Source organism: Lytechinus pictus, chromosome 8, assembly GCF_037042905.1.
Source record: "Lytechinus pictus isolate F3 Inbred chromosome 8, Lp3.0, whole genome shotgun sequence".
NCBI lineage: Eukaryota > Metazoa > Echinodermata > Echinoidea > Temnopleuroida > Toxopneustidae > Lytechinus > Lytechinus pictus.
The window spans coordinates 24556226-24582418 of NC_087252.1; the positions used below are offsets into that span (position 1 = coordinate 24556226).

Below are 26193 nucleotides of genomic sequence, written 5' to 3' on the forward strand. Positions count from 1 at the left end.
GACATTTGAAATAGGAATGTAAACAGACGCGCAGCCTTGATTTGACAGAACGGGAAATGAAACATTATCAATATCATATTTGGTGTTCGTGGTGAGTTTGAAGTTTTAGCTAGATTATATTTTTCGTAAACTATGCTGTAGATTTCGATTTTGTTATTGTTTGCGTCAAGCGCTTCATTAATCAAATGAAACTATAGACGGAAAAATATATTTCTTTTTCATGAATGTGTGGGACTGCGCTGTCAGCTGTCGCTGGCTAGTGCTAGCGGCTGCGCTGCGATCCCGCTGGCGATGCGCTGCTCAGCTCAGCCAGCATCAGCGCATTTGTCCCTGGTCTGGAGCTGGACGGTGTGAATGACATTTTGGCAGATGAGATTTGTAACTAATGTACTTGAACGATAGACTAGGCTAGGGTGCCAGTGCACTATCGCACCTGGCGATGTTAGCTAGTAAAAGTTTTATTTTTATTTATTTTATCACCTCAATTTTTGTCAAAATTTATTGCCGAGGCCGAATTGGCGAATATAATTTTTTTTTATAAATAAATGTCAATGAATGAGAGTTGGATCGCGCGTGCTTAGACAGCTGGCAGCCGTCTGTTTCGAGGAGTTTTTTTTACTTTTTTTTTTTTTAAATTTCTCCTCGTACACAGACGGCTCGCTAGCGTGCAGCCACCATTAGGGGACTTGCAATGCAAAATCCCCCCGTCGGGGCTCTTCAATTTTTGTCTTTAATGAATAAAAATTTTGAAAATTAACGCGACCAAAATGCAAATTAATATTCCCTCTTGGCATTAATTGCCAAAAAACGGAGAAAAATCAAGTTAAAAGGAAAAAAAAACAGTGACTTACCTCGGCTGTCGCGCAAATTCACTTCCCCGTTTTATCCGATCTTAAGTACATAAACATATGGCCATTGAGTCCCCTGTACAGATCGCGCTAGAACTTCGGTCTCTGTATTTGGTGAGTGAAGCCAACGGAGTTCAGCTGAACAACCAACATAACAGAGACCGAAGCTTTTGGTCTAGCGCGTGCTGTGATGCCACTTCTGCTGGCGTCCACAGCACACGACTTCCATGGTTTGATTTTTCTGTGCGCGGCGGCATGTAATGAACCCTTGAGTGATGATAGCCAGATAGTAGGTACGTGACAATCCGCGCTTCCGCTGGTTATTTCTTGCACCGCGCTACCGTTTCGCCTCTTGTTCGAGTGCACAGTGCATGTCTCTGCTTAAATCGCTGTAGCGGTGCTATTTTTAGACCTTACATCATGAATGGGGTATCGATCAAGAGATCGGGATTCACACTTGATATCGCATCTTAATTTTTTTCCGTACGATGAACAAGGACTGAGATACGACCATCAAAAGATTGGAGACGGATTCGATGCCTTGAATTTCAACAAAAGAAGGTATGTATAGTTTTGAATGTTATATATCTACATAGAATATTTATTTAATTACCTGCATATGAAATATCTAAGTGATTTGATTACCGAAACAATGTTTTTTAGCTCCGAAACTTGCTGTATGTGCCAAGCAAAAATTGGCTGCATGACCGCGCGCGCATTATAGGCATCCTGGCGAGTTTTCACGGGGCTGCGCTGGCCTAGTATGTGGCTGCCAGGTGTGCTAGTGCGCTGATCTTGCTGCTCGCTGAAGTGGGGTTTATTGTTTGTTTACCAAATTAACTGCTCTTTTCTTTCGTGTTTTGGATTAATATAACTGCATTCAAAGATATTGGGGGGAGGGCAACTCTCCAAATTTATTTTGAAAAAGAAAGCTGGGCAGATTGAGGCTTAATCAGTGTGAGTGTGTGAACATGGTGAATTGGCTCCCCAGGACTACGAGGCAGGACCCATTCCCCTTCTTTTAAAAAGGATTATTTTTTAATAGCTTCTTCCATATTCTTTATTTTCTCATTTCTTTTCTATTTTTTCTTTTCCTTTTTTAAAATTTTCACTTCTTTTTTTTTAATGTTCTTTTGTTTATTTTTTTTTCATATTTCCCCTTTAGGTTTTCTTTTATTTTTTGTTTCTTTTTACCCTTGTTTAAATTTTCTTTCTGTTTTTCTTTTCCCCAGTTTTGTTCCCCTGTTTTGTTCCCCTCCCTCTTTAAACCCAATCTTTAATCATATTAATAATGATTAATGATAATGATACTATCATCACACTCTATTTATTTATTGTTTCTTTCTTCATAGAACAGATCATGCCACCAAAAAAGAAGAGAGTTGCAACAAGTTTTCCACAGAAGACTGGAAAAAAAAGAAAGTATCTTGATGACAACTTTGATGAGCTACCCATTGATCCAAAGAATCTCAGAAATGGACACATTTTGCTACTGTACCTAAAAAATGGAAAGTCCCCAACAGCAACAAACAAATTCATCATGGAGAAATATTCCTGTAAATGTGCCAGAAACCAGTTGCTAAAAATTTTGAATCACAATGCCAAATTTTCGGACAGCACTTCAGAGCATGTTATGAAAAGATACCAAGCCTTTTGCCAAGAGATTTTTCCATCGCCAGATGGCCCAGGAGATAGCAATCCAGAACCTTCAAGTGCAAGTGGTGATTACTATTACATTCTTTCTTCATTAAAAGAACACACACATAGACAATTTATTTTGTTTGTTTTATTTCTTCTTCAACTTGAGCTACACATTTAGTGGACAAAATACAAACAATCCTCTCCTATTTAATAGGGCCCATGGGCCAATATGAACTACAACATTTAAAATATGAAATAAATACCTGTAAAACAGAGTGCATACAAAAGAAATTTATTACCTTAAATCATTTGACATACAGTACAAGAAAAGTGTTTAACAATTTTACAGTATAAGCACAAGATTTGAGAAAACATTTTGCAAATAAAAGAGAAAATGTTATTGCTAGATAATTCAAGCTAAATTCATATTACATAGACATATTAACATTTAATTGCCTAATAGAAAATAATTAAAGTTAAAGTCTAGGCCAGCCTAGCATTTACAACAGTCTTAGAGTACAATTCTATAAATTCATACATTACAAGTTCTAATATTTATAAGTTCTAATATTTATCTTTCATTACCAGGCTCCAGCAAAACACCCTCAACTGCAACTCAACCAGAAGGATCACCAGATTCCAGTAACTTCATCAGTAGCCTTCCCACAGTAACCCCCAAAACATCACAGTCTTCTGACAAATTGAGTTCTTCAACGGGTATGCGTTCTTCTAAACGGAAACAACCATTGACACCAATGAAAATTCAACTGAAAAGAAGATTAAACTTTCAAGTAGAGTCAAAATGTGCCATGAAAGAAGGATATAAGAAGAAGGTGCAGAAATTAAGATCAGCCATTAACTTTCAGAACATCCATAAAATCAAATACTTGAATCAAGATATTGCACGAAAACAAAACATAATTGCAAAGAAAGATGCAAAAATAAAAGAATTGAAATCTCAGTTGTCAAATTCATTTGTAGCTGAACAGCTAAATGAAAAGAAGAAAAGGGCAAAAAGTAAGAGACAAAATAAAAAGCGTACTGCAAAGGAAAAATCAATGGCTAAAAATGGAACTATAGAAAAACAAAGGGCTGAGATAAATGAATTGAAAAAGAAACTTAGTGAGGCAAACACTACAAATAAACAATTAGAAGATGAAAACTTGACACTAAAGGACACCATTGAAAGCACTTTTAATGGTAACTGCTCCTTTCAAAAAGAAGGGAAAACATATTCGGATGAAACAAGAATGTTTGTTTATGATGCAATTGTCAACAATGTTCCCACGGGAAACATCCCCAAACTACTCATGCAATTTGGAAAGAGAGCTGGAATAGAAATTGAGGATGTTCCACACAGAAATACGATTGAATTAATGGCCCGTGAACTTGGGGTCGTGTCAGATATAATGAGTGCGGAAGTATTAGTAGAGCAGGAGAACATCACCTTGGGGTTTGATGCCACCACACAAGAGGGGGTTCATGTGAACAGTGTTCATTTCACAACTAATGACAAGGCGTACATTGTTGCTGTCGACCAGTTGCCAGGGGGCACAGCGGAGGACTATTTCTTGCACATAAGCCAGACTATTGACAGTTTGACAGATACTTATTGTTTGTATTACAGTACAGACTTCACAGCAACACGAGACAAAATTATTCGTAACATATCCAATACAATGACAGATAGGGCCGCCGTCAATCATGCAACAATAAATCTATTAGAACTTGATTGGGGCAAGAAACTGAATGAATTAAACTGTCACTTGCATCCGCTTGACACTATCGCAAGTTCTGTTCGTACCTCTCTTAAAGCAACCGAGCCTGAAGGGCCAGTTAAAAAACTGTATGGATCAGATTGCATAGCACACCAGTGTATTCTCAGTTTCAATAAAATGAGGTACAAAGACGGAAAGGGAGATCCAAAGGGTTTCGTCAATGCACTTGAGGGTCATGGCCTACCAAAAGGTTTACTACCTCGTTATCGTGGTAATCGGCTTCATGTTATGTTCGACATAAGCGGAAAACTTGTTGAGCATGAAGAGTTTTTCATAAAACTTCTCACTGAAGGCACTGTGTCATGTGGAGGTTTGCAAACTTCCCTTCTGCATGATTACATGCTACCAGTTGCCAAGGTGGAGTTTCAGGTATTAGGACTCCTTGGGAAGGTCCTAACCGGGCCCTGGATGACGAAGTTTTACACCAGCTCGGACTCGGACATCAGCCATGTGGATGGTATTGGCATCGTCAAAAGGGTTGTTGATGTCATTAAAGCTTCAACGCCGGAAGATATGTTGACAACGACCAAGAATTTCTTTGGGGAAAGCCTGTCACCCACTGACAAGACAATTACCTCCTTGCAGAAACCCCCAGCTGATGATGATCTCTTCACATCGATGATGACAGCCTCTTTAGAGAAGATAGTGCAAGTTCTAGAGAGACAATACTCCAAATACTTTCAAACTGATATCACTGAAACCTTCTGTGCTGAAACCGAATCGGCGAGGTGTCACAATATTGATGCGGAGTGTGTAATGGGCATGTTTAGTGCTGCTACTGATCATGCTCCTAATGCCACAATGTCCTTCTTGTCAGCAACAATCAAGGGCCGTAAGAACCATGTAGTGGATTACTTGGATGACCTGGAAGTGGAAAAGAGGAAGAAACTTATCAAAATTGCAACAACACATGGAAGAAAGGATACAGTAAAAAAGAGGAAGAAAGCTGTTGAAATAAGGGAAGAAATTTCCAATAGAATGAAGAAGAAAGTGCAAAAGAAGAGGTCGCTGGAACGAAACAAGCTTGAAAGAAAGATCAAGCAGTGTGATATATCAAGTATTGCTACTACATTTAGTGACTTGGATAAAGAAATCCAAACCCAACTTAAAGACCTATTAAGTGGAAAGTTGGTTGGTCATCAGATATGCCACGTATGGTATGACGAAGAAACTCATTGCAAAACATTATATAGGGGTAAACTTGAAAAGTTCATGAAGAAAGGCACTTACCGCATCGGATATTGGGCAGACCTTAATGAATCATACGAGGAAGATGCAGTTGACTATGATATTCCAGCAGCAGCCCTAGCTGCTGACTTGATATGTCAGGATTTAACCATGTCTTAGGTAGGTCCGTAGTCGAGGCCGGCCGTTCCGAGTCACAAGGCCGCTGTCAAAATATTTTTCCCATAGACTTTGTAAACGTGACTCGGTCAGAGGCCAAGGCCGGCAAAATTCGGCCTTGCTGGCCTTGAGGCGGATCTCGACTACATATGTACATCCCTGCTAATCAATCATTAATTAAAGTATATCAAATTGCTTATATTCCTTTAAGAAAATACATGCACATGATCTTTATTTTATCAAAATATGTTGAGCAATACAGATTTTGGAGCAAATTTTTGCCCCTTTTTTGGGCGGGAATGCTTTATAATGGTTTAACAGTTACATGTTTGTTAATTTATTTAATTAATAATTAATCTATTGATAGGTTAATTTTAGACAAGTTTATGATCACTTTTATCCCTGAAAAAAATGCTTTTAAATCATACTTTATGAAAAAATATGTTGAGAAATCTAGATTTTAGAGCAACTTATTTAATGTTTTAAAAGGAAAAATGCTTAAAATGGTCACACATTTTGAATGGATTTCCATACGTTACAAGGTGTCAAATGTTGAGCGATAATAAATAATATAAAAATCTGTAACTTCACTTAAACTTGACCTATGAGAATGGTTTAGGTGTCATTTTAAAGCTGATTTTATGCTCTTTCCATTGACATTAATTGTAAGGGAATTCAGTTATGTTGAAATTTTTTGTCACATCCCTACAGATAGAGATCGAGGCCTATTCATCAAATTTCACACACAAAGCGCACTATTTATTTTGGCTTCGACCTTAATTGAATCAAATAAAAATCATGTGTATTTCTGTAGTACAAAATACTACAAATGTTGAATATCAATATCATTAAAAAATAGAATTGAAAAATATGGTAAACGGAAATTATTTACTTAGATCTAGATCATACCAGGAGCTTGTTTTTTGCCAAATATTGGACGCAGTTTCCAAATATCAAGCATGCACATGTAAAGTTGTGCGCCGCGATCAATTTCGGCGATTTAGATCATGCTCTAAACCCCAAAATAATTGATTGATTGTTGAGAAAATAACTTATTTCAGCTGCGCAAATTCCGATTTTCATTATTACTATCAATAATTTTGATACAGAAATCGGTAAATAATAATTATTTACTTACCAAACGGACCACTTTCGGCTCTAAACATCGGACCTCTTCGCTCTGCTGCGCGCGACTTCGTTCTGAAAACGAGTGCGCGCGTCAACAGCACGCATTTCCAATTCAATCGGCCAATATGTCTGCTGTTTGGGAGAGTGCCTAATTTGGAAGGGTGTTGAATTTCCCGCCGTGGAGAACCTCCGCGGCGGCCGATGCAGATTTTCTTGCGAGAGATCGAACATTTGCGATCTCGGCGGCGATATTTCCGGCAGAAATCATTTCTCCCTTACGAGATTATTTTGGTCATCGATCTTTTGGAGTCGATAATTAGCGAGGGTCATAAGAATCTCTGGAAGTCAAAATCACAGATTTTACCTCTGGATTTAACCCCTGGAATGTTTTTTTTGTGCAGCAACCAGAATCTACTGCGTGTGCAGTTCAGTAGCAGACCTGTATGTTCATGTATCACATGTATGCAAATCCCCCGCCAGTGCGGGTCCCTGTAGTTGTGGGGAGGGAGTTGAACTCATTTCCATCCGATATTTGGAACCGCCCGATATTTGGGGGTTTTACTCTAAATCTACTTCAGTCTATATCAAACCTACGGCGAAGCCAAGGTCAATTGATATGCGCATTTACTTAACCAACAACAAATTAACAAAGCAATGTCTAACTGAGAATTTTAACGATGAGGTTGAGATATAAGTGGAAATAGATTTACAGCCGTTCCCAATGTTCAATGTGTCAAATGTTTCACTTTCAGAACAAAAATTCTTATAAAAAAACAAAACTAGACTGAATTGTTACTGTACTGTTTGACATAAAGTCCTGAAGACGTGATTGAGATCTGAGAAACGTCATGGAGCTGGATGGAAATGACACTGTGGCCATTTGTTTAGGTCAATGACAATGGCACACTCAACAGTAAAATTAGAGGCTGTCAGTGTTTAGTTCAATTCCAATAAGCCCAGTTATTTTAATAAATTTTTATTGGAAAGGCTCTAATCCGGCTTTACCTGAGACTGAGATATTGACTTGGCTTACGATTGGAGTTGTGCATGTATATTAGCCTTGTTGTTTCCCAATTAGTTACATTTAATAACAATTTCTTTTAAGATATTTGAACCTTCAACTTAAAAACAGGAAGTAGTGTGTACATCATGTATTTATCCTTTATTTATATTGATAAAATGTATTATGAAATCATACAGTATTTTTTTCCAATTTGCCATTTTCTTCTCTTCAATGAATTAGATGAGGGATTAAAAAGAAGAGCTCAATATGATGGGAGATCAGCTAATCCTCGAGGAGGATTATGATGAGAATTATCAACCCACGGAAGCAGGTAATCTTCTTGATTTAAGGACGTTCCACAGTTATGTTTGTGCGCATTATGATCTGCGCATAGTTTACACTCTGCGCGCTGACGTCACAATGGATGAACAGGTGACTAATTAGCTGCGGGTATGAGCTGATTTTTCTCAATCTTCTGCACTTTAACTGCAGATCCGATGCGTTATTTCATGAAGCTAAAAAATGGAATTATTCCATGGACCATTAAAAAAAAATTGTCTACAATTTCAAAATACTTTACTCTGCAGTGCTGCCAAGAATCGCGAATATTACCCCGAGTTTGAATAAATGGTACAGTGGTTTTGATTTTTTATTCACATAGATACAAAGCATTCGGCGCATTTTTGGTGTTTTAAAAAGCACATTTGCTCTAATAAAAATGCTGGTAGTTTAAAAAGAAGCACATGAACCCCTATTTTTTAATGTTTGTACCTCTTAGGAATACCTTCCTCTACAACTCTGCAAATTTTGGTGAAAATGACATGGATTTTGAATAAAGTGCAGCATTTATTGTACGTTTGTAGTTTGTTACTGAAATTTCACATTTTTTATATTGGGATTTTGTTATCTTTTACGCCATTTTTAAGAACTGACAGTGCTGTTAAACTTAAAATTGCATACAAATAGCACTATAAATAGATTCTCCATTCTAATGATACAATTATTAAATCTCTTGCAAAATTTGATGACTTTTTCATGTATTTTGACTGAGTAATAAAGGTTTAAACTCATTGTAGTAATCTTGGACGGTTTAAAAATGCCAAATTCTTTTGAATGCGCAATTCTTAAGAACATCAATTTGGGTGAACTTTGAAGCTCTATAGCAAAAAATCAAGCACATGGACCTATGTTAATTTCTGCATATTTCGAATATTAAGGTTCTAAAGTATTTATGTGCAAAGTTTGGTGGAAATGACATGGATTTCACTTTAACTGTGTAACGTCCTTAATCCATTTTTGTCTCACCTGCATAGCAGAGTGAGACTATAGGCGCCGCTTTTCCGACGGCGACGGCGGCGGCGTCAACACCAAATCTTAACCTGAGGTTAAGTTTTTGAAATGACAGCATAACTTAGAAAGTATATGGACCTAGTTCATGAAACTTGGCCATAAGGTTAATCGAGTATTACTGAACATCCTGCCTGAGTTTCATGTCACATGACCAAGGTCAAAGGTCATTTAGGGTCAATGAACTTAGACCATGTTGGGGGAATCAACATCAAAATCTTAACCTAAGGTTAAGTTTTTGAAATGTCATCATAACTTAGAAAATATATGGACCTAGTTCATGAAACTTATACATAAGGTTAATCAAGTATCACTGAACATCCTGCATGAGTTTCACATCACATGACCAAGGTCAAAGGTCATTTAGGGTCAATGAACTTTGGCCGAATTGGGGGTATCTGTTGAATTACCATCATAACTTTGAAAGTTTATGGATCTGATTCATGAAACTTGGACATAATAGTAATCAAGTATTACTGAACATCCTGTGCAAGTTTCAGGTCACATGATCAAGGTCAAAGGTCATTTAGGGTCAATGAACTTTAGCCAAATTGGGGTATTTGTTGAATTACAGCCATAAATTTGAAAGTGTGTTGGTCTAGTTCATAAAACTTGGACATAATAGTAATCAAGTATCACTGAACATCCTGTGCGAGTTTCAGGTCACATGATCAAGGTCAAAGGTCATGTAAGGTCAAAGAACTTTGGCCACGTTGGGGGTATTTGTTGAATTGCCATCATATCTCTATAAGTGTATTGGTCTAGTTCATAAAACGTGGAAATAAGAGTAACCAAGTATCACTGAACATCTTGTGCGAGTTATAATAGTTTTCAAAATCAGCACTGCTGCTATATTGAATCGCGTGATGCAGGTGAGACGGCCAGAGGCATTCCACTTGTTTAAATCTTACCTGCGCAGGACAGAAAAAAAATAATGACGGAATAATTTTGCTTTACAAATTTGAATAGCAATTTTGGTCATAAGAGAAAAGCTCTCAAATAAGTAATGTACAGTCCTATGTAAAGATATGCTATACAGAAGACTTTATGTATAGCAGTCTTTCAAAAATGTGGAGCAAATTGCGATGCGATACCAGGAAAATTATTCCCTGAATGATATGATGATGAGAATAAAAAAGTAATAGACATATAATTACTGTTGTTAACTATACATTACGAGGCTTTTTTGTAGTTTCTCTTTTTTAATTTCATTGAAGATATGATACCATGCCTTCTCCTATGAAATTTATTTTAAGGTTATTATCTTCATTACATTCTTTGTCTGTAACAATTGAATTGCCAAAAGAAAATGGAACATACTTTTCTTTAGTTTTCTAAGAGTGTTGGATCACAAATTGTACAAGAGGTGTGAGGTGTTATTTACTTATTCTTGAATGTAAAACAGAGAAGCCTAATCAGCATAAAACAATTAAAAGATACAAATGCAAAATAAATATATTGAAAATATTGCATGATATTTATTAAAGAGGACATAATGAAATCCAAAAGCAATATAAAAGCAGAAATCTCATGGATTAAACTGAGAACTTGCAGAGATAAATTTCCATATTGATCATTGAATGAATTCAATAGATACATGTAGAAGCACTCTGTCAGTAAGAAATTCATCCACATTGTGCTGCACTCGACCCAGGTGAAGTAAATGGTACATATAGTACCTGGCAAGAATATTTTTTCCTTGAAATAATTGTGTGCCAAGGGAAGGCTTCATGTAGTCAGTGTAAAGCGAGGCTAATTATGAGAACAGCTCCTCAACCATTCTGAAGAGTTGATATGCACTCTATAAGTTTCATTGTTATTTTATTGATAACATTATTATAATTATGAATGTTTTGTTGATAATATTGTAAATTATTATCATATCATTAGTATTGTTTAGTAACTAGTTGTAGTAGTAGTAGTCGTAGTAGTAGTAGTAGCAGCAGCAGCAGAAGCAGCAGTAGTAGTGTAGTAGTAGTAGTAAGAGTAGTAGTATTAGTAGTGATATACTAGTAGTAGAATTTAAGTAATATCATCATCAATTTCATCATCATCATCACCACCACCACGGCACCACCATCATCATCATCCTCTTCATGATTGACATTATCAACATTTATTACCATGATGAAATTTCCTTTTTCAGAGATCCTTGAATATGCCACGACAGTAATTGGCATCGACCCGGAGACAGAACCTCATTTGATGTGGATAGCTCGGGAAGGGATCAGTGCTCCACTACCAGCAGATTGGAAACCATGGTAAAAGCTTCTTCCGAGTAATTAGTTATTAAAGGGAAATTATGTTATCATATTTGGGCTTGGAACTAACAAAATCCAGTACAGCGAAACCACTCCTTTTAACTGTGAACAGGACCCAGGGTCCCGTTGCATAAGTTAATATTATGGTAACTATGCCATCCTATGGTGACTTTCAAGGAATTCTTGATTTTGATTGGCTGATGAGCATTGTTACCATCATGGTACTTACATGTACCATTGGATGGCAAAGTTGTCATAATAGCAACCTTTATGCAACGGGACCCGGGTTTACAGACAGCCTTTTTACAAAAGCAAGTCATTCTTGTGTTCACCATGGCATCTTTGTGTAAACTCAACAGAAATTATGTCTCTGATTTTGAGAATGATAGGGGCCAAATAGTGCCATGTTTACAATCATAATATTAATGATAGCTGGATTTATATAGCGCCTCTTGCCTGAGGATACAAAGCACTTGCTATTATTACCCTGGCCTTAGCTCGAGCTACCATCACCAGCGCTCAGTGCATGCAAGGAATTAATCCTGCCGGGTACCCATTCACCTCACCTGGGTCAAGTGCAGCACAGTATGGATGAATTTCTTGCTGAAGGTGTTCAACCCCCCCCTTTAATTTTTTTGATACACCCCCCCCCCCCCCCCTGCTAAATTTGTGTTGAAAATTTTTTGGGGGGTACAAAACGACTTCAAATTTTTGGTGAAGAGCTTTTTTTTTTGCTTGTCAACTTTTCATTCAGCTTGAAACCGCCCCCTTCCTTTCAAAAATCCTGCGTACTTCTGCTGCAATGGAATAATTTTGATTCGTGTTTGAAATTCATTTCTTAGCCAAGACACTTCCGGTGGGGACATCTACTACTTCAACTTCACCAGCGGTGAGAGCACCTGGGACCACCCCTGCGATGAGTTCTACAGGAAGATGGTCCAGGAGGAGAGGGACAAGCCGAAACCGGCGGGAGGTTCGGGAGGGCCTGGAAAGAAGGAAGGGAAGAAGAAGAAAGAGAAGAAGGAGAAGAAAGATGCGGGGAAGAAGAGCCAAGGCACATCTTCTGTATGTATCTAATGAAATGATTATTTCGATAATATGCATTTATTGATACCACACTCTAAAGGAGAATGTAAACCTTGAAACCAGTCCTAGCCTGTTCTAATTTTCCTCTTTTTTTCATTTTTCTTTTTCTTTTTTTTTTTCTTTTGAGATACAAGCTTTGCATTGAATAAAAAGTCTGGCATACTTTTTAATTTATATTAAACCTTGAAACCAGTCCTAGCCTGTTCTAATTTTCCTCTTTTTTTTTCTTTTTCTTTTTTTTTTCTTTTGAGATACAAGCTTTGCATTGAATAAAAAGTCTGGCATACTTTTTAATTTATATTAAACCTTGAAACCAGTCCTAGCCTGTTCTAATTTTCCTCTTTTTTTTCTTTTTCTTTTTTTTTTCTTTTGAGATACAAGCTTTGCATTGAATAAAAAGTCCGGCATACTTTTTAATTTATATGTTGTGTGTTAAAGGACCCTGTTGATATTCAGGTGTCCTCATTTTACTGCTCTTAAATAATCAATTTCACTCTGCATGTACATGTAACTTCTCATTGATTTTTATTTTACAGTCTCTTGGTCCCCTGAAAGACAGTGCGCTAGGATCACCCCTAGGAAGTCTGAAAGGCACGGGTCATCTTGGTACCCTGGGCACCCTGCAAGATCCAGGCAGCACTCTTGGGTCAACGTCAGGGGTAAGATAGTATAAAATATCAACTGTTTCAGTCAACTGTTTCAGTGCATTGAGGGACAAATATTTGATATTAGTGCCCAGTAATTATCCAATTGTAGGCAGTTCTTTGGTCTAGGTTCACCCCAGGTGAATCTAAAAGGCACTTGTCATCCCGGTACTGCTGGGACCCCACAAGTCTCAGGTAGCAGTCTAGGCTTAACATCAGTGTTAAGATAGTATAAGATAAGACAGTCCCTTGGTCTAATGTCACCCCCAGGAAGTCTGAAAGGCACTGGTCACCTTGGTTAGTCTGGCACTCTACAAGAGTCAGGTAGCAGTCTAGGCTCATAGCATTGAATATCAACTGTTTTAATGCATTGTGGGTCAAATAGTACATATTATTACCCAGTAACTACCCTATTGTAGGCAGTCCCTTGGTACCATGAATTGCCCTGCTCCAGAATCACCCCTAAGGAGTATTAAAGTTACTTAAAAGTACTACATACAGTAAAAGATCTAGCAAGTACTTTTGGCTCAATATTAAGGGAGAGATAGTATATTTATGGTTGATGATAATAATAATAACTTAGTCTTATATAGCGCTTTTCATGAAATCCATATCAAAGCGCTTTACAATGTAAAACATACGAAATATACAAACAAAAGTGAAATTACAAATCAAATAACTAAAAATTAAAAAATATCAAGGACTCTGTAAATGGGGCTATGTTGAATATGCTTTCTTCATGAGGTACATCTTTAAATTGGATCAAAATGATGTGATATTTGGGATACAACGGAGGGAAGCTGGAAGAGTGTTCCAAAGACGTGGGGCAGAGCTTGAAAAGGACCTACATGTATCACCAAAAAGTCTAATTTTTGCTTTTTCGACTGTTAAGAAATTTTGATTTGCAGAACGAAGGGATCTACTGGGAGTATATGCCTGGATTAATTCAGAGAGATATTTTGGAGCATGTCCATGAAGAGATTTTAATGTTAGGAGTAGAATTTTGAATTGTATACGAAATTTAATGGGGAGCCGGTGCATAAGAGTAGGTGTTACATGGTCATGTTTTTTAGTGAGGGAAACTAGACGGGCTGCAGAATTTTGAATTCTCTGCAGCTTAGAAGTATCCTTTTCTGGAATTCCATGGAGCAGGCTATTGCAACTGTCAAGAAGTGAACTAATAAATGCATGAATGAGGACTTCAGTAGATGACTTAGACAGATATTTACGAATTTTTCTTAGGGCGAAGGATGCTTTACGACAGATGCTGTTGACATGGGGACGCATTGAAAAGTTTTTATCAAACAAAACACCTAAGTTAGTGACCATTTTAGAGGGATGTATATGAACATTTGTAATTCGAATTGGAGGTAGCTCAGGGGTATGTCTACGATGGGAGGAGATATGCAGGACTTCAATCTTGTTATCGTTAAGGAGTAGATAGTTCACAGTCATCCAGGAACGAATGGCACCAAGACAATCTTCCAGTTTCTGCAACATTCGGAGAACTTGTCCAGACTTGAATGAGATATATAATTGTGTGATATTGTGAATTGTAATTTTTGTTCTGCTTTATTAGAGTACATGAAATCTTTTGCATCTTTTTTTCAGAAGAAAGACACAGGCTTCCTGAAGAAGTCCCTGGATACCAAGTCATTGTCTTTAGCAGGCAATAGGGAGGAGAATATACAGATGTTGCCAGAATTCTCAGAAGACGTAAGATATTCATAGTATTTCGTTCAAATTATAAAAATTATAGTCCACATACTAAGTATGTTATCTGATCGTTGAAAAATGAAAGATTGTAGTTCTTTCCGTCAAACACCCGGGGTCCTGTTTCATAGACACTTGTTATGCACAATTTCTGCAACAAATTTACTATCAGCCAATCAGATTGAAGGATTCAGTAACTTTAAAATTCTATTGTAAATTTGATATTATAGCAAGTTTTATGAATTTGACCCCGATCTCTAATAAAATCAATTCATTTTGATCTTCAAAGTGATAACAAATATTTTCCTTATCTGGAGTGTGCGCAAAATGAAAAGTGCATTGCACTGAATACTATCAATAAATAAAAAAAGTTGGTTGTACCTTGTACTATCTCACCAATATCAATAGCAAGCAAGTATATCACTCTCATGGTTAAAGTATATAAGGTGTTAAGCCCAGAAGAGATTAAGCTTCTTATAAGCTCTGTTTTAATATGACCATTTTAGTTGGGCATCATCTTAAAGCTTTATTTAGCTCTAAATATACTCCCATTTCATTAGTTTCTGATGTGGAATATAAAACAAATAATCACATTCTCTTTATAGTGAAGACAATCTATCACTTTGTAGGTGATATGTATATACATGTATGCTATCTTACCTCATCTTTGATTTGCTTCTTGATCCTCAACTTTTCATTCGTTCCTCATATTTGTTTTCAAAGATAGCAACAATATACAGTTAATCACAAGGAGTAAGATCTTTCTTCTGTAAGTGCAAATGAAAAAGAAGAAAAAATGACTAACGTTTAATTTTCATCTTTGACTAGAAGCAAGTATATTTGGAGCAGAGAAAGGATCAAGTTTGTCTGCATATCTAGATGTATTTTTATATTTTTTCCCCTTTTGCTGAACAGGAGCCAACTCCAAGATTAAATCTAGATCTTGATCTTCAAGATATTGGCCAGCTGGGTTACGAGGTAAAGAGTCTTCAAAATGTTTTTTTTTTTCATAATATATATATATATATACCTGTATGAAAATAACGATCCAGATTGCATGTGTTAAAATTGATAAAAAGGGAATAGTGACATCACCTCTTTAACCCTAAAAGGACTGGGCGAAGCGTCGAGGGGGGCCATCATGCCCCCCCCTCGACGCTTCGCCCGATATTTCCGAAACGCAAAGAGATAGCGCCGCAAAATTTTATGACTTTTTTCTTTAAAGTACCGCGCAACTTTTGAGACCAAATACGCGACATACGGGTATACCACCGGGACGTCACGTGACTTTTTACGATGCAATGTCATGCCGAAAATGGCTTATTTTTATACTTTGTGTACAAAGTCTATGGGAGATGAAATTCATAAAAGGGTGATTATTTTTCATTCTAATTGGTCTGCTGAATTGATTTAGGGTTTAATTTAGTTGTAAAATGGTCTGTAATAATTTCCATTGAAAAAAACAATGAAAAACAAAGAAATACATTGACTTTTGCCATTTTTCTTTGTGGAAACCTTTAAATTAGATCAAAAAGATGACATCTGCAAAAAAGAAGAAAATTTGAATTGAAATAGGGTGTTAAATATGCAAATAGTGTTTTTCACCCCCCGTCGATACGTCTCAAATAGCCCAGTCCTTTTAGGGTTAAAGGGTTAATTTGTAACAACATGCATTGAAATTTTCCACCAAAATAATGCAAAACTTTCAAATTAGAAACTGTTTCTGATTATGATGATTTTCAATGTTTTATATGTTCTTGAATTCAAAGTGTATGTATTGCATTCGTATTACAGGGTAAGATCACAATAAGTGCAAATTTTTTAAAAACGTTATATTCAATGTGAATGCTATGTATTTATTTTGATGACAGGAATCAGAAGCAAGCGAACCGGCCTTAAAGCATCTTCACCCTTCTGACGATGAAAGCGACGAAGATGATGTCAATGTGGTAAGCATTGTGCTGCTGATGATGAAGGTGGTGATGATGATGATGATGGGGATGAAAATGGTGGCAATTGTGATGATGATGATGATGGTGATGATAAAGAAGAAGATGATTGTGGTGGTCATAATGATAATGAGAATGGTAATGATGATAGCGATGGTGATGATTATGACGATGGTGGTGATGATGATTAAGAAGATGAAAATAATGATGACAAAGATGAATTTGATGGTGATTGTGATGATGGTGATGGTGATGGTGATGATGATGAAATGACGATGGTGATTAAGTTGATGATAATGATGATAATGGTTGTGATTATGATGATCTCAACTCTCGATTCATACAAAACTTCTCTACCTTGTATTAATATGTATCGTGTATTTTCTCCCATTCTTATTATCGAGGACCAAGATGAAAACCAGCTGTTACTGATCCTATTATCCTGGCTTTTTTTATATTAATAAATGAATTAAAAGACTAATAATTTACATCACATTTCTCTTTGCCCATACATCTAAATTTTTACCAGGTGGGTGTTTCATAAAGCAGTTTATACAGCTGTGAATGACTTTGCACACGATTGGTGAGCCTTTCTTGGAAGCTAAATGAACACCAATGAAAATTTGAGGTATATCATACACCATGAGAAAGGGTCACCAGTCTTGCATAAAGTTGTGCATAACTTATTAAGATCTTTATGAAACAGCTTCCTTTTTCTAAGTTTTTAGGGGTATTAAAGTAATTGCAGAATGATTTATTTTGTTTGTTTGTTTGTTTATGTATCGTTTTTTAATTGTTTATATATCATATATTTTTCGTCTTTGTGTATATTTACATGTATTGTTAAAGCCATTGGAAACCAAATTTCTTTGTATGCATACATTGACCAATAAAATAATCTTGAGTCTTGAAACCGAAAATCTTGATTGAAATTCCTTTGATTCAATCTCACAGGACTTTGGTATTGATGCCAATCTCTCCAAGCGTCTCGGTCTAATGGACGCAGATAGCCTCATGCCAGCTACCAGTCCAGATCCACCTAAATCAAGGGTAGGTTTCTGCAAAAGAAAAAAAAAGTTTGAGAAACTTGATAAAATTCTGATACAGGTAGTGATGGTGTTTTTCCCTTTACCGGTTTACAAGTAAAAACATAAAATCTGTTTTGGTTCTGTACTTTTCATGTGAAAATTCATGGAATTTACCTTTGCAAAATGGAATTCATGTGTTTGCTATGTACACTTTGCTGTATATTAGAAATGACTGAACTGTGGTTCTGACTACGCAAATCAAATGAATGAATCATATTTTTTTTCTGTTGAATTACCAAGTTTGTAAGAAAAACCTGTTGTATTTCATATAGGTTTCTATCTGTGAAAGTTACTATTGGAATACTGATTCTCAATGAATTTGTCATCAACAGGATTAACAAACTGTATGAATGTATGTCATAGTTTATTTCATTATCAATGAAAAAATTAATGCAAATACATGTATGTATCATATTTACATAAAGTTTCATTGCATTGTTGAGGTATAACTAATAACAATGGTTTATAAATAATTGTAATGAATTGTTGGTTGCCAGATGTACTTTCAATTTAAAATGGAAATATTTATGTTCCTTTCATGAAATACACATTGAAAGAGATAACATACTATTTGCAAATGTGTGGATTGTTTTTGTGTTTGTGTTAGTCTCCAATATATTTTTGATTTTTTTTTCCCCTTCTCAGTTTTTAAAGAGTTCAAAAAAGGAAGCAGAGAAAGGGCCATCCTCTAGACCGCCTTTGTCCCTGGAATCTTCATTAGACAGCCCTCGGGTACCAGATCTAGGCTACTCAGGAACAAAGGTAATGATGAGGGGAACGAGGAGGAAGATGACAGTGATAGTGATGATGATGGTGATGATGATGAGGAGGAGGAGGATGGTGGTGATGGTGATGATGAGGATGATGATAACGATAGTGGTAGTTATGGTGGTGGTGGTGATGATGATGATAATGATGGCAATTACAAAGGTGATGATGATAAGGATGATAATGATGATGTCGATAGTGATAGTGATGATGATGTTCATGATGACGATGATAAGGATGATACTGATGATGTCAATGGTGATGTTGATGATGATGGTGTTGGTGTTGGTGATGGTGATGATGATGGTGATGATGATGATGATGGTGATGATGATGATGATGGTGTTGGTGATATTGTGGTGATGATGATGTTGATGGTGTTGGTGATGGTGATGATGATCATGATGATCATGATGGTGATGATGATGGTTATGGTGATTATGCTACTGATGCTGCTGCTGATGATGCTAGTCATGACATCGCTAGTGATGAAACAAAAATTAATTTTGAATGTAATAATAATTATGATGATGGTGGTGTAGGTAATGAAGATTATGAGGATAACACAATTTTCAAGCTGAAGATGGTGATTTTAATCAATTTTTTTTCTTTCTTCTCAGATGGGTGGTGGCACGTTCCCCTCTCTTGGTTCCTTGGCACCATCCTCTGCAGCTCATCTTCCAAAACTCGACAATGAGAAACTTCAGAGAGAAGCTAGAGAAGAAGAAGAGAAACTCAGGGCTAGCATGGAGCAAAGTTTACAGTCAAAGTAAGTGTTTATCTTTTCATATCCTTTCATTTCCAGAATGAAATAAGTAAAAGATACTATGTAAAAAGATGTATCTTGATGTTGGTTTTATTTTCATTACCTCTGTCACTGTTTCTCTTGATCTTTGAATCTTTTCTTTGAAAAATAATAAAACTATGGACCCTGGGTAGCCACTTCAGATCCGAAATCTATTCTCCCAGCTTGCCCTGCTTAACATGATAATGTTATTATTACACCAGCCTGAGCTGGGCTTCCTACAGTAGGTGCTCAAGTTGAAGGGATTTCTTCCTACCGGGTACCCATTTACTACACCTTGGAGGAGAATGGCAAATGTCATATTTTCTGATCATATTTTACTTTCAGGAGAGTAGATATGGAGAAAGATCTGAAAAGGAGCTTGAAGCCGAGGAGACGACACTACGTAAGGCAGCAGGAGAAAAGACTAAAGCTGATAGGTCTATGATAGTTGTGCCAGTGTTCATCTTTTGTATGATTTTTCATATTCAGGAGAGCTGAGATGGAGAAGGATTTTGAGAAGGAGCTTGAAGCGGAGGAGGCGACACTACGCAAGGAGCAGGAGAAAGGCTAAAGCAGAAGCTGATATGTCTGTAATTGTGCTAGTCTTCATCTTTCAAATAATTCTTCATTTACAGGAGAGCAGAGATGGTGAAAGATTTTGAGAAGGAGCTTGAAGCGGAGGAGGCGACACTACGCAAGGAGCAGGAGAAAGGCTAAAGCAGAAGCTGATATGTCTGTAATTGCGCTAGTCTTCATCTTTCAAATAATTCTTCATTTACAGGAGAGCAGAGATGGTGAAAGATTTTGAGAAGGAGCTTGAAGCGGAGGAGGCGACAATACGCAAGGAGCAGGAGAAAGGCTAAAGCAGAAGCTGATATGTCTGTAATTGCGCTAGTCTTCATCTTTCATATAATTCTTCACTTACAGGAGAGCAGAGATGGAGAAAGATTTTGAGAAGGAGCTTGAAGCGGAGGAGGCGACACTATGCAAGGAGCAGGAGAAAGGCTAAAGCAGAAGCTGATATGTCTGTAATTGCGCTAGTCTTCATCTTTCATATAATTCTTCACTTACAGGAGAGCAGAGATGGAGAAAGATTTTGAGAAGGAGCTTGAAGCGGAGGAGGCGACACTACGCAAGGAGCAGGAGAAAGGCTAAAGCAGGAGCTGATATGTCTTTAATTGTGCTAGTCTTCATCTTTCATATAATTCTTCATTTACAGGAGAGCAGAGATGGAGAACGATTTTGAGAAGGAGCTTGAAGCGGAGGAGGCGACACTGCGCAAGGAGCAGGAGAAATCCCTGAAGCTGATGAGGGAGCGTCTGGAGAAGGAGCTGGAGGATGCCAAGCTGGAGCTCCTGGAGGACAAAGAGGATCATCTACGGCAGCTTAAAGAGGAAGCTCATAAGGAGGAGGAGAAGGAAGAGGAGGCATTGGAAAAGGAGAAGGCCAAGAGTATCAGGTTAGATTTAGAATTATTTATGAAAGTTTCTCTTAAAAAAAAAAATCATTTTTGCCCATTGTAATGAGGCGTTGCATAATGTTGGAATCAATAGCAAGTATATTTTGTATCCAAAAAGTAATCATACTCTACGTCTGGCAATCCAATTGCGAATTGGCACTTGATTGCTACTCTGCTTATTGCAACAATGCGTGTACATTGATGATTCCTAGTTAAAATTGATCTATCGATCATAAAATTGCAACAAAAATTTGCTATTGATTGCAAATATTTTATTGCAACACAAGAATGACAGTGAGGAGGATGTAGTGAAGTGAAACCTGCATGTGAAGACCACTGAAAGCTAAATGTAAATATGAAAGAACAATTCTGATTGGGTTCTGGTCTGTGTTGTGAGCAAAATGTACATGGAATGATGATCTCGATTGGCCAAATCCATCTGCTTGGCTTTCATCGTGTCTGCAGAAGCTACATGTATATCATCACTTTTTCAAAGATAAAGTGCTGTTTTAAAAGTAAAAGAAAGTAGTTGCAGCAAATAATTATTTCATGAGGAAGTCTTTAAAATCAAGGTTAATTGATACCATATTATCATAGACCTAGATCTGTTACATTTAAATAAACTTATCTTTGTGAAATCATGAAATCTTAGCTGAAAACGGATAATTCTGATGATCACCAACCTAAAAAGGCATATGTGGGACAGTGTAATAATATTGCTTGGAAAGATACCAGAAATTTTATGGAATTCTGTGCTTATATTGTTCATTTCTCAGCATGCAATTACACATTCTTTCCCAGAGTCTTTTGGCACATATTTTTTTATTAATACAAACACTGGGGTGGTCATTTATTGGATTCTGTGTGAACCCATTTTGAGACTGTTACCACAACTGGCATTTATCTTTAAGCTTTATTATTCTAAATGATATCTAAATTAAATGCTTGACTCTAATTACTTGATTTTTCCTTTGTTAGTGATCTGAGGAAGAGGGTAAAAGAGGAGACGGAGGAGGAGGAAGCAATGTTGATGGAAGGAAAGTCAGATGCCCTCCGGAAGCTGAAAGAGACCATCAAGAAAGAACAACAGACTGAAGAGGATAAAATCAGGTTGGTTAGAGCATCTCAAAGATAATTTGATGGTGGCTGCCTATGTTTACTCTCTGTGTGCGACAAGGAAAATTGGAAGATACTCATTAATAATAATGATAATACATATGATTTATGTAGCGTCTTTTCCATTTTGATTAAATGCTCAAGGCGCTTAGAAGATAGCAAAACATAAAAGTAAAGAGAACTAAGAGAAGTACAAGAAAGGGTAAATTACAAATGAGGAAAAATGTCTGTCTTCAAACCTAGTTCCTGCTGGTGAACAAATGCAATTTTAGGTGGCCCTTAAAGGATGTTGCAGAGTTCTTCAGCTCCTGTGGTAGTGAATTCCACAGGGCTGGTCTGGCATGAGCAAAGGCTCGATCGCCCCAGGATTCAAAGCTGTTGTGAGTAAAGAGAGGCCAATTCATGCCGACTGTTGAAATACAATTTCAAGAAGTTTGAATATCAAGTTATCTTTCACTGGGAACCTACATGTATGTGGAAAATCGGTGCAATATTATTTTTCAATCATCTTACAGGGAAGCGAAGGACAAGGCATTGAAGAGTCTCAGGGATGAGGTTAGGGAGCTCCGAGAGAAAGAAGAGGAGAAACTGGAAGAAGAGAAGAAGAAGGTGATGGATAGGATTAAGAAGGAGGCGGCGTCTTACCAGGAGGAGAAGATGGCCGATTTGAAGAAGGGACATGAAATGGTGAGTCTAAAAAAATAATACATATGATCGGGGGCCCGTAACACAAAAGGTTAGCAATCAATTGTACACTTGATTTTAACGATTGATTGTACATTGTAGTCAATGGAATCAATCATAGAAAAATGTTCTACGATCATTGCTTAGCTTTGTGTTACGAGCCCCTGGGCTCCGTAACACAAAGATTTACGATGAATTGCAAATATGAAAGAAGCGCACTGATTGGTTCTTGGACATTATTTTGAACCAAATGAGCATGTAACATTGATATTGTTTGGTCAGTTCATTTAGCGATTGATCGCTAATCTTTGTGTTACGGAGCCTAGTAGAGGAAATACATGATGGCGACGGGCGATTTCGCCCTCATGACAGCCAAAATCACTTTCATACTTGCGAAAGGGAATGCTTTGGACTGACCATCTTTTCTATAGTTGCCCCAATATCTGCCCCATCATTATTCAAGAACATAAAGAAGAAATTCTACATGCATGAGAATAAAGCTCTAAATAAATCTCACTGGGAAAAAAAGTAGCCCTTGAAATTAAATTAATAGCCCCCAAATTGCAGCCATCACCCCAAAATATGGCAAAAGTCATTACCTACATGTACACTGCATATGATGAATCAGTAACTTCAGGTTTTTTTTAATTTATTTATATATTTGATTATCAATTCATATCAGTTCACATTATAAACTACCAAATACAAAAGACATTCTCTTTGTTATACAGTGCGTATCAAAAAAAAGTGTACACTTTGAAAAAGCCCTGGAAATTAAAAAATATACGACATGTGGGTAATCTTTCACATATAATCTTGGGTTTGGGTCTCATCTTTCTAATGAAAGTAAAAGTTTTGAAAGAAAGTTACACTTGAGTGAGCACTGTCCATTTTTGTAAAGCTCACAGAAATCTGTTTGCGCAGAAATGCTTGTTTTCACGCTGTGTCAAGGGGAAAGGGCGAAATCAAACTTACCCTGCGAAACATTTCTCATACATTTCCCTTGCACTTTTAGTCAATTGAAATAAAACGGATACATTCAAGCATTTTGTAACAATTTTGCCTCCCGAATCAAAATTTCAACACTTAGTAAGCACAACCTTGATCTGAGGACAACTGAATCTGAACAAAAGTTTAGACATCAGACATCTCCAGCAAGTTTTTATCATTTAAAGTGGGTTTACATTTCATTTTCATTTAATACATGTTTCGCCACACTTTTTCCAAGCTTGACAATGATTAACAAAATGAAAATCAAGCCTAAGCCATTTCATGTAACTCACCGCTCAGTGTAAAGCAGATATCGTCACGATGGCCTCGGTGAGTGGGGTGGGGGGGGGGGGTTAATGCACTCTTTGAAGTATTTTGGGCAAGGAAGCAAGTTTTAAAAGGTAAAAGATATCTTCAAATCAATTTTACTAGCTAAATTCCACATGTTCTTCATGATTAAGGTCTACTTTTATTTGCATAACTTTTTCAAAGTTCTGCGCAAATCATTTTTCACTAACTTTGAACTTTCTAGTGTTAGTAAGTAATTGTTATAATTAGTAATAGTTATAGTACTGTTCCTTATATATTATATGTTATTGCCCAAAACCCAGTAAAACTCCTCGTGGATCAAAATACTACCCCAATTTTTGGCCAGTGCTCGTGAAAGTTGGCAGCAACATTGGTCTTTGGCTGAAAAACACATTATTCCCTTTTCCAAATGTGTTTGAAATTGTGTTGCCATGGTAAAAGCATGTTATTGCCCAAAACCCTGCAAAACTACTTCCCCAGATTTTTTTACCATTGATCTTGAAATTTGGCGCAAACATTCATCTTGGGTAAGGACATGCAAGATTTACTTTCCAAGTGTGATGGAAAATGGGTTGCAATGGTAACGACATAGGGTGGGGGTATGAATCACCTTCAGTGATGTTTCTTAAATATGTCATTATTTCACCAGGATTTAGACAAGCTGAAAGAAAAGCTCAAATCCGAGCAGCAATCTTCACTGGATGAGCTGAAGAAGACTTTTGAAGAGGAGATTGAGAAAAAGAAGATCGAAGCTAGTCAAAAACACAAGAGGGTATGTACCTAATACATGTAGGTAGTCACTCACATTCATGCTACATGTATATGGGGTAAACAAATGAACAGATGTGTGGGATAGCATAAGTGTGCAGTTTCCTTTGAATAGATTTTCTTTCATTTACTTTCATCATGATTTCATTTTGATAAGCTTATTAAATTCAGCTCTTCAACTTATATTTGTTTATGTACCTAGCGCTTAGAAACAATGTAATTTAGGCCGTTTATAATTATTATGTTATTATTATTATGTCCGCCTGTTTCATTGTTTGTCTAGGATATGGATGATATTCTATCTAATCTACGGGAATCTCAGGAAGAAGAGAGAAGGAGAGAGGAAGAGAAACTGAGACTAAGCCGTGACAATCAAGCTGCTATTAGAGATATGGAGACAGGGGTAAGAGATGTGTCCCGTTTCACAAAGCATTGTTACAGTAACAAATGCACAATTTCTATCACAAATTAACCATCAGCCAATCAGATAGAAGGTTTTCAGTAGCTTTTAACTGTTATTGCAAAGTTGTTATTGTTACAAGTTTTGTGAAACTGACCCTTGATACTTTCAGCTGTGCTATTCTTAGCAATTCTAATTTAAACATAAATGCCAGTTCAAGCAAAATGGAATAAAATGACCACACAAATGTCTGTTAAATGTCCAGTGCCCATGTTCTTGTAAAAATATGTAACAAATGGTTTTTGTAGACAATGAGTAAATGCTGAGAAATTATCAATATAAGACATTCCAACCTGGGGCCCGTCTTACAAAGAGTTGCAATTGATCTGATCAATTGTAACTATGGAAAGCCAGCAAAGTCAAAATATAAAATGCATGTTAAAAAAATTATAGATATGAATGTATATCCATAAATTCATGGATTTCTTGACAATTTGGTGTGTTCTCTGTTTACAAAGGACGTTTTGCAAATTTCCTGTAGAAGAAATTATGATACTGATGGATTTCCATAGAGTTATGATTGATTGGATCGATCGTAACTCTTTGTAAGACGGGGCCCAGGTGTCTTTGCTTTCATCATTTTGTTTTGAATACCCAGATGGATAGCGTCCTTCAAGAACGTAAACAGGCGTTGAAGGAGGAGCATCAAAAGGAGATGGAGAGGATGAAGAAGGATCAAGAGAAGAAGATACGAGATATGACCAGGGAGCTCAAAGATGCTGTGAGTTCAAAGGTCAAGGGTGAAACTTTAGACTCGTGTACCCGGGTGTCGCTAATTGGATCTCAAAAGTTGTATAAGACTTGGACCAAAAAAAGTCAGCGTACTTTCAATTATTTTTTTTATTTTTTTGAATTATTTATTTATTCATTTATTTAATTCTTTTTATTTTAATTTTTTAATATTTTATTTTATTTATTTATTCATTTATTTATTTTATTTTATTTATTTATTTATTCATTCATTCATTTTATTTATTTATTCATTTTTTTTTTTTTGGGGGGGGGATTTGGAAATATCGCAC

At 36.7% G+C, this 26193-nt stretch overlaps 2 protein-coding genes across 2 annotated transcripts in view; both read left to right on the plus strand.

Annotated features, from left to right (window-relative positions):
- Window positions 1-6458, plus strand: LOC135155118 (uncharacterized). Its single transcript, XM_064103824.1, has 2 exons — window positions 1-2569; window positions 3078-6458. The coding sequence occupies exons 1-2, from the start codon at window positions 2140-2142 to the stop codon at window positions 5612-5614; spliced, it is 2967 nt and encodes a 988-aa protein (XP_063959894.1). The 5' UTR covers window positions 1-2139; the 3' UTR covers window positions 5615-6458.
- Window positions 1-26193, plus strand: part of LOC129266217 (centrosomal protein of 164 kDa-like) — a 45927-nt gene continuing 19734 nt past the window's right edge. Inside the window, exons 1-17 of the mRNA XM_064103823.1 lie at window positions 1-91; window positions 7983-8073; window positions 11236-11350; window positions 12193-12415; window positions 12973-13095; window positions 14692-14796; window positions 15709-15771; window positions 16665-16742; window positions 17697-17792; window positions 18476-18592; window positions 19219-19367; window positions 20605-20844; window positions 21823-21954; window positions 22476-22647; window positions 24593-24715; window positions 24995-25114; window positions 25770-25892. Of these exons, the coding sequence (XP_063959893.1) occupies window positions 8010-8073; window positions 11236-11350; window positions 12193-12415; window positions 12973-13095; window positions 14692-14796; window positions 15709-15771; window positions 16665-16742; window positions 17697-17792; window positions 18476-18592; window positions 19219-19367; window positions 20605-20844; window positions 21823-21954; window positions 22476-22647; window positions 24593-24715; window positions 24995-25114; window positions 25770-25892 (2043 nt within the window). The 5' untranslated portion in view covers window positions 1-91; window positions 7983-8009. The remainder of the gene's footprint in view (window positions 92-7982; window positions 8074-11235; window positions 11351-12192; window positions 12416-12972; window positions 13096-14691; window positions 14797-15708; window positions 15772-16664; window positions 16743-17696; window positions 17793-18475; window positions 18593-19218; window positions 19368-20604; window positions 20845-21822; window positions 21955-22475; window positions 22648-24592; window positions 24716-24994; window positions 25115-25769; window positions 25893-26193) is intronic.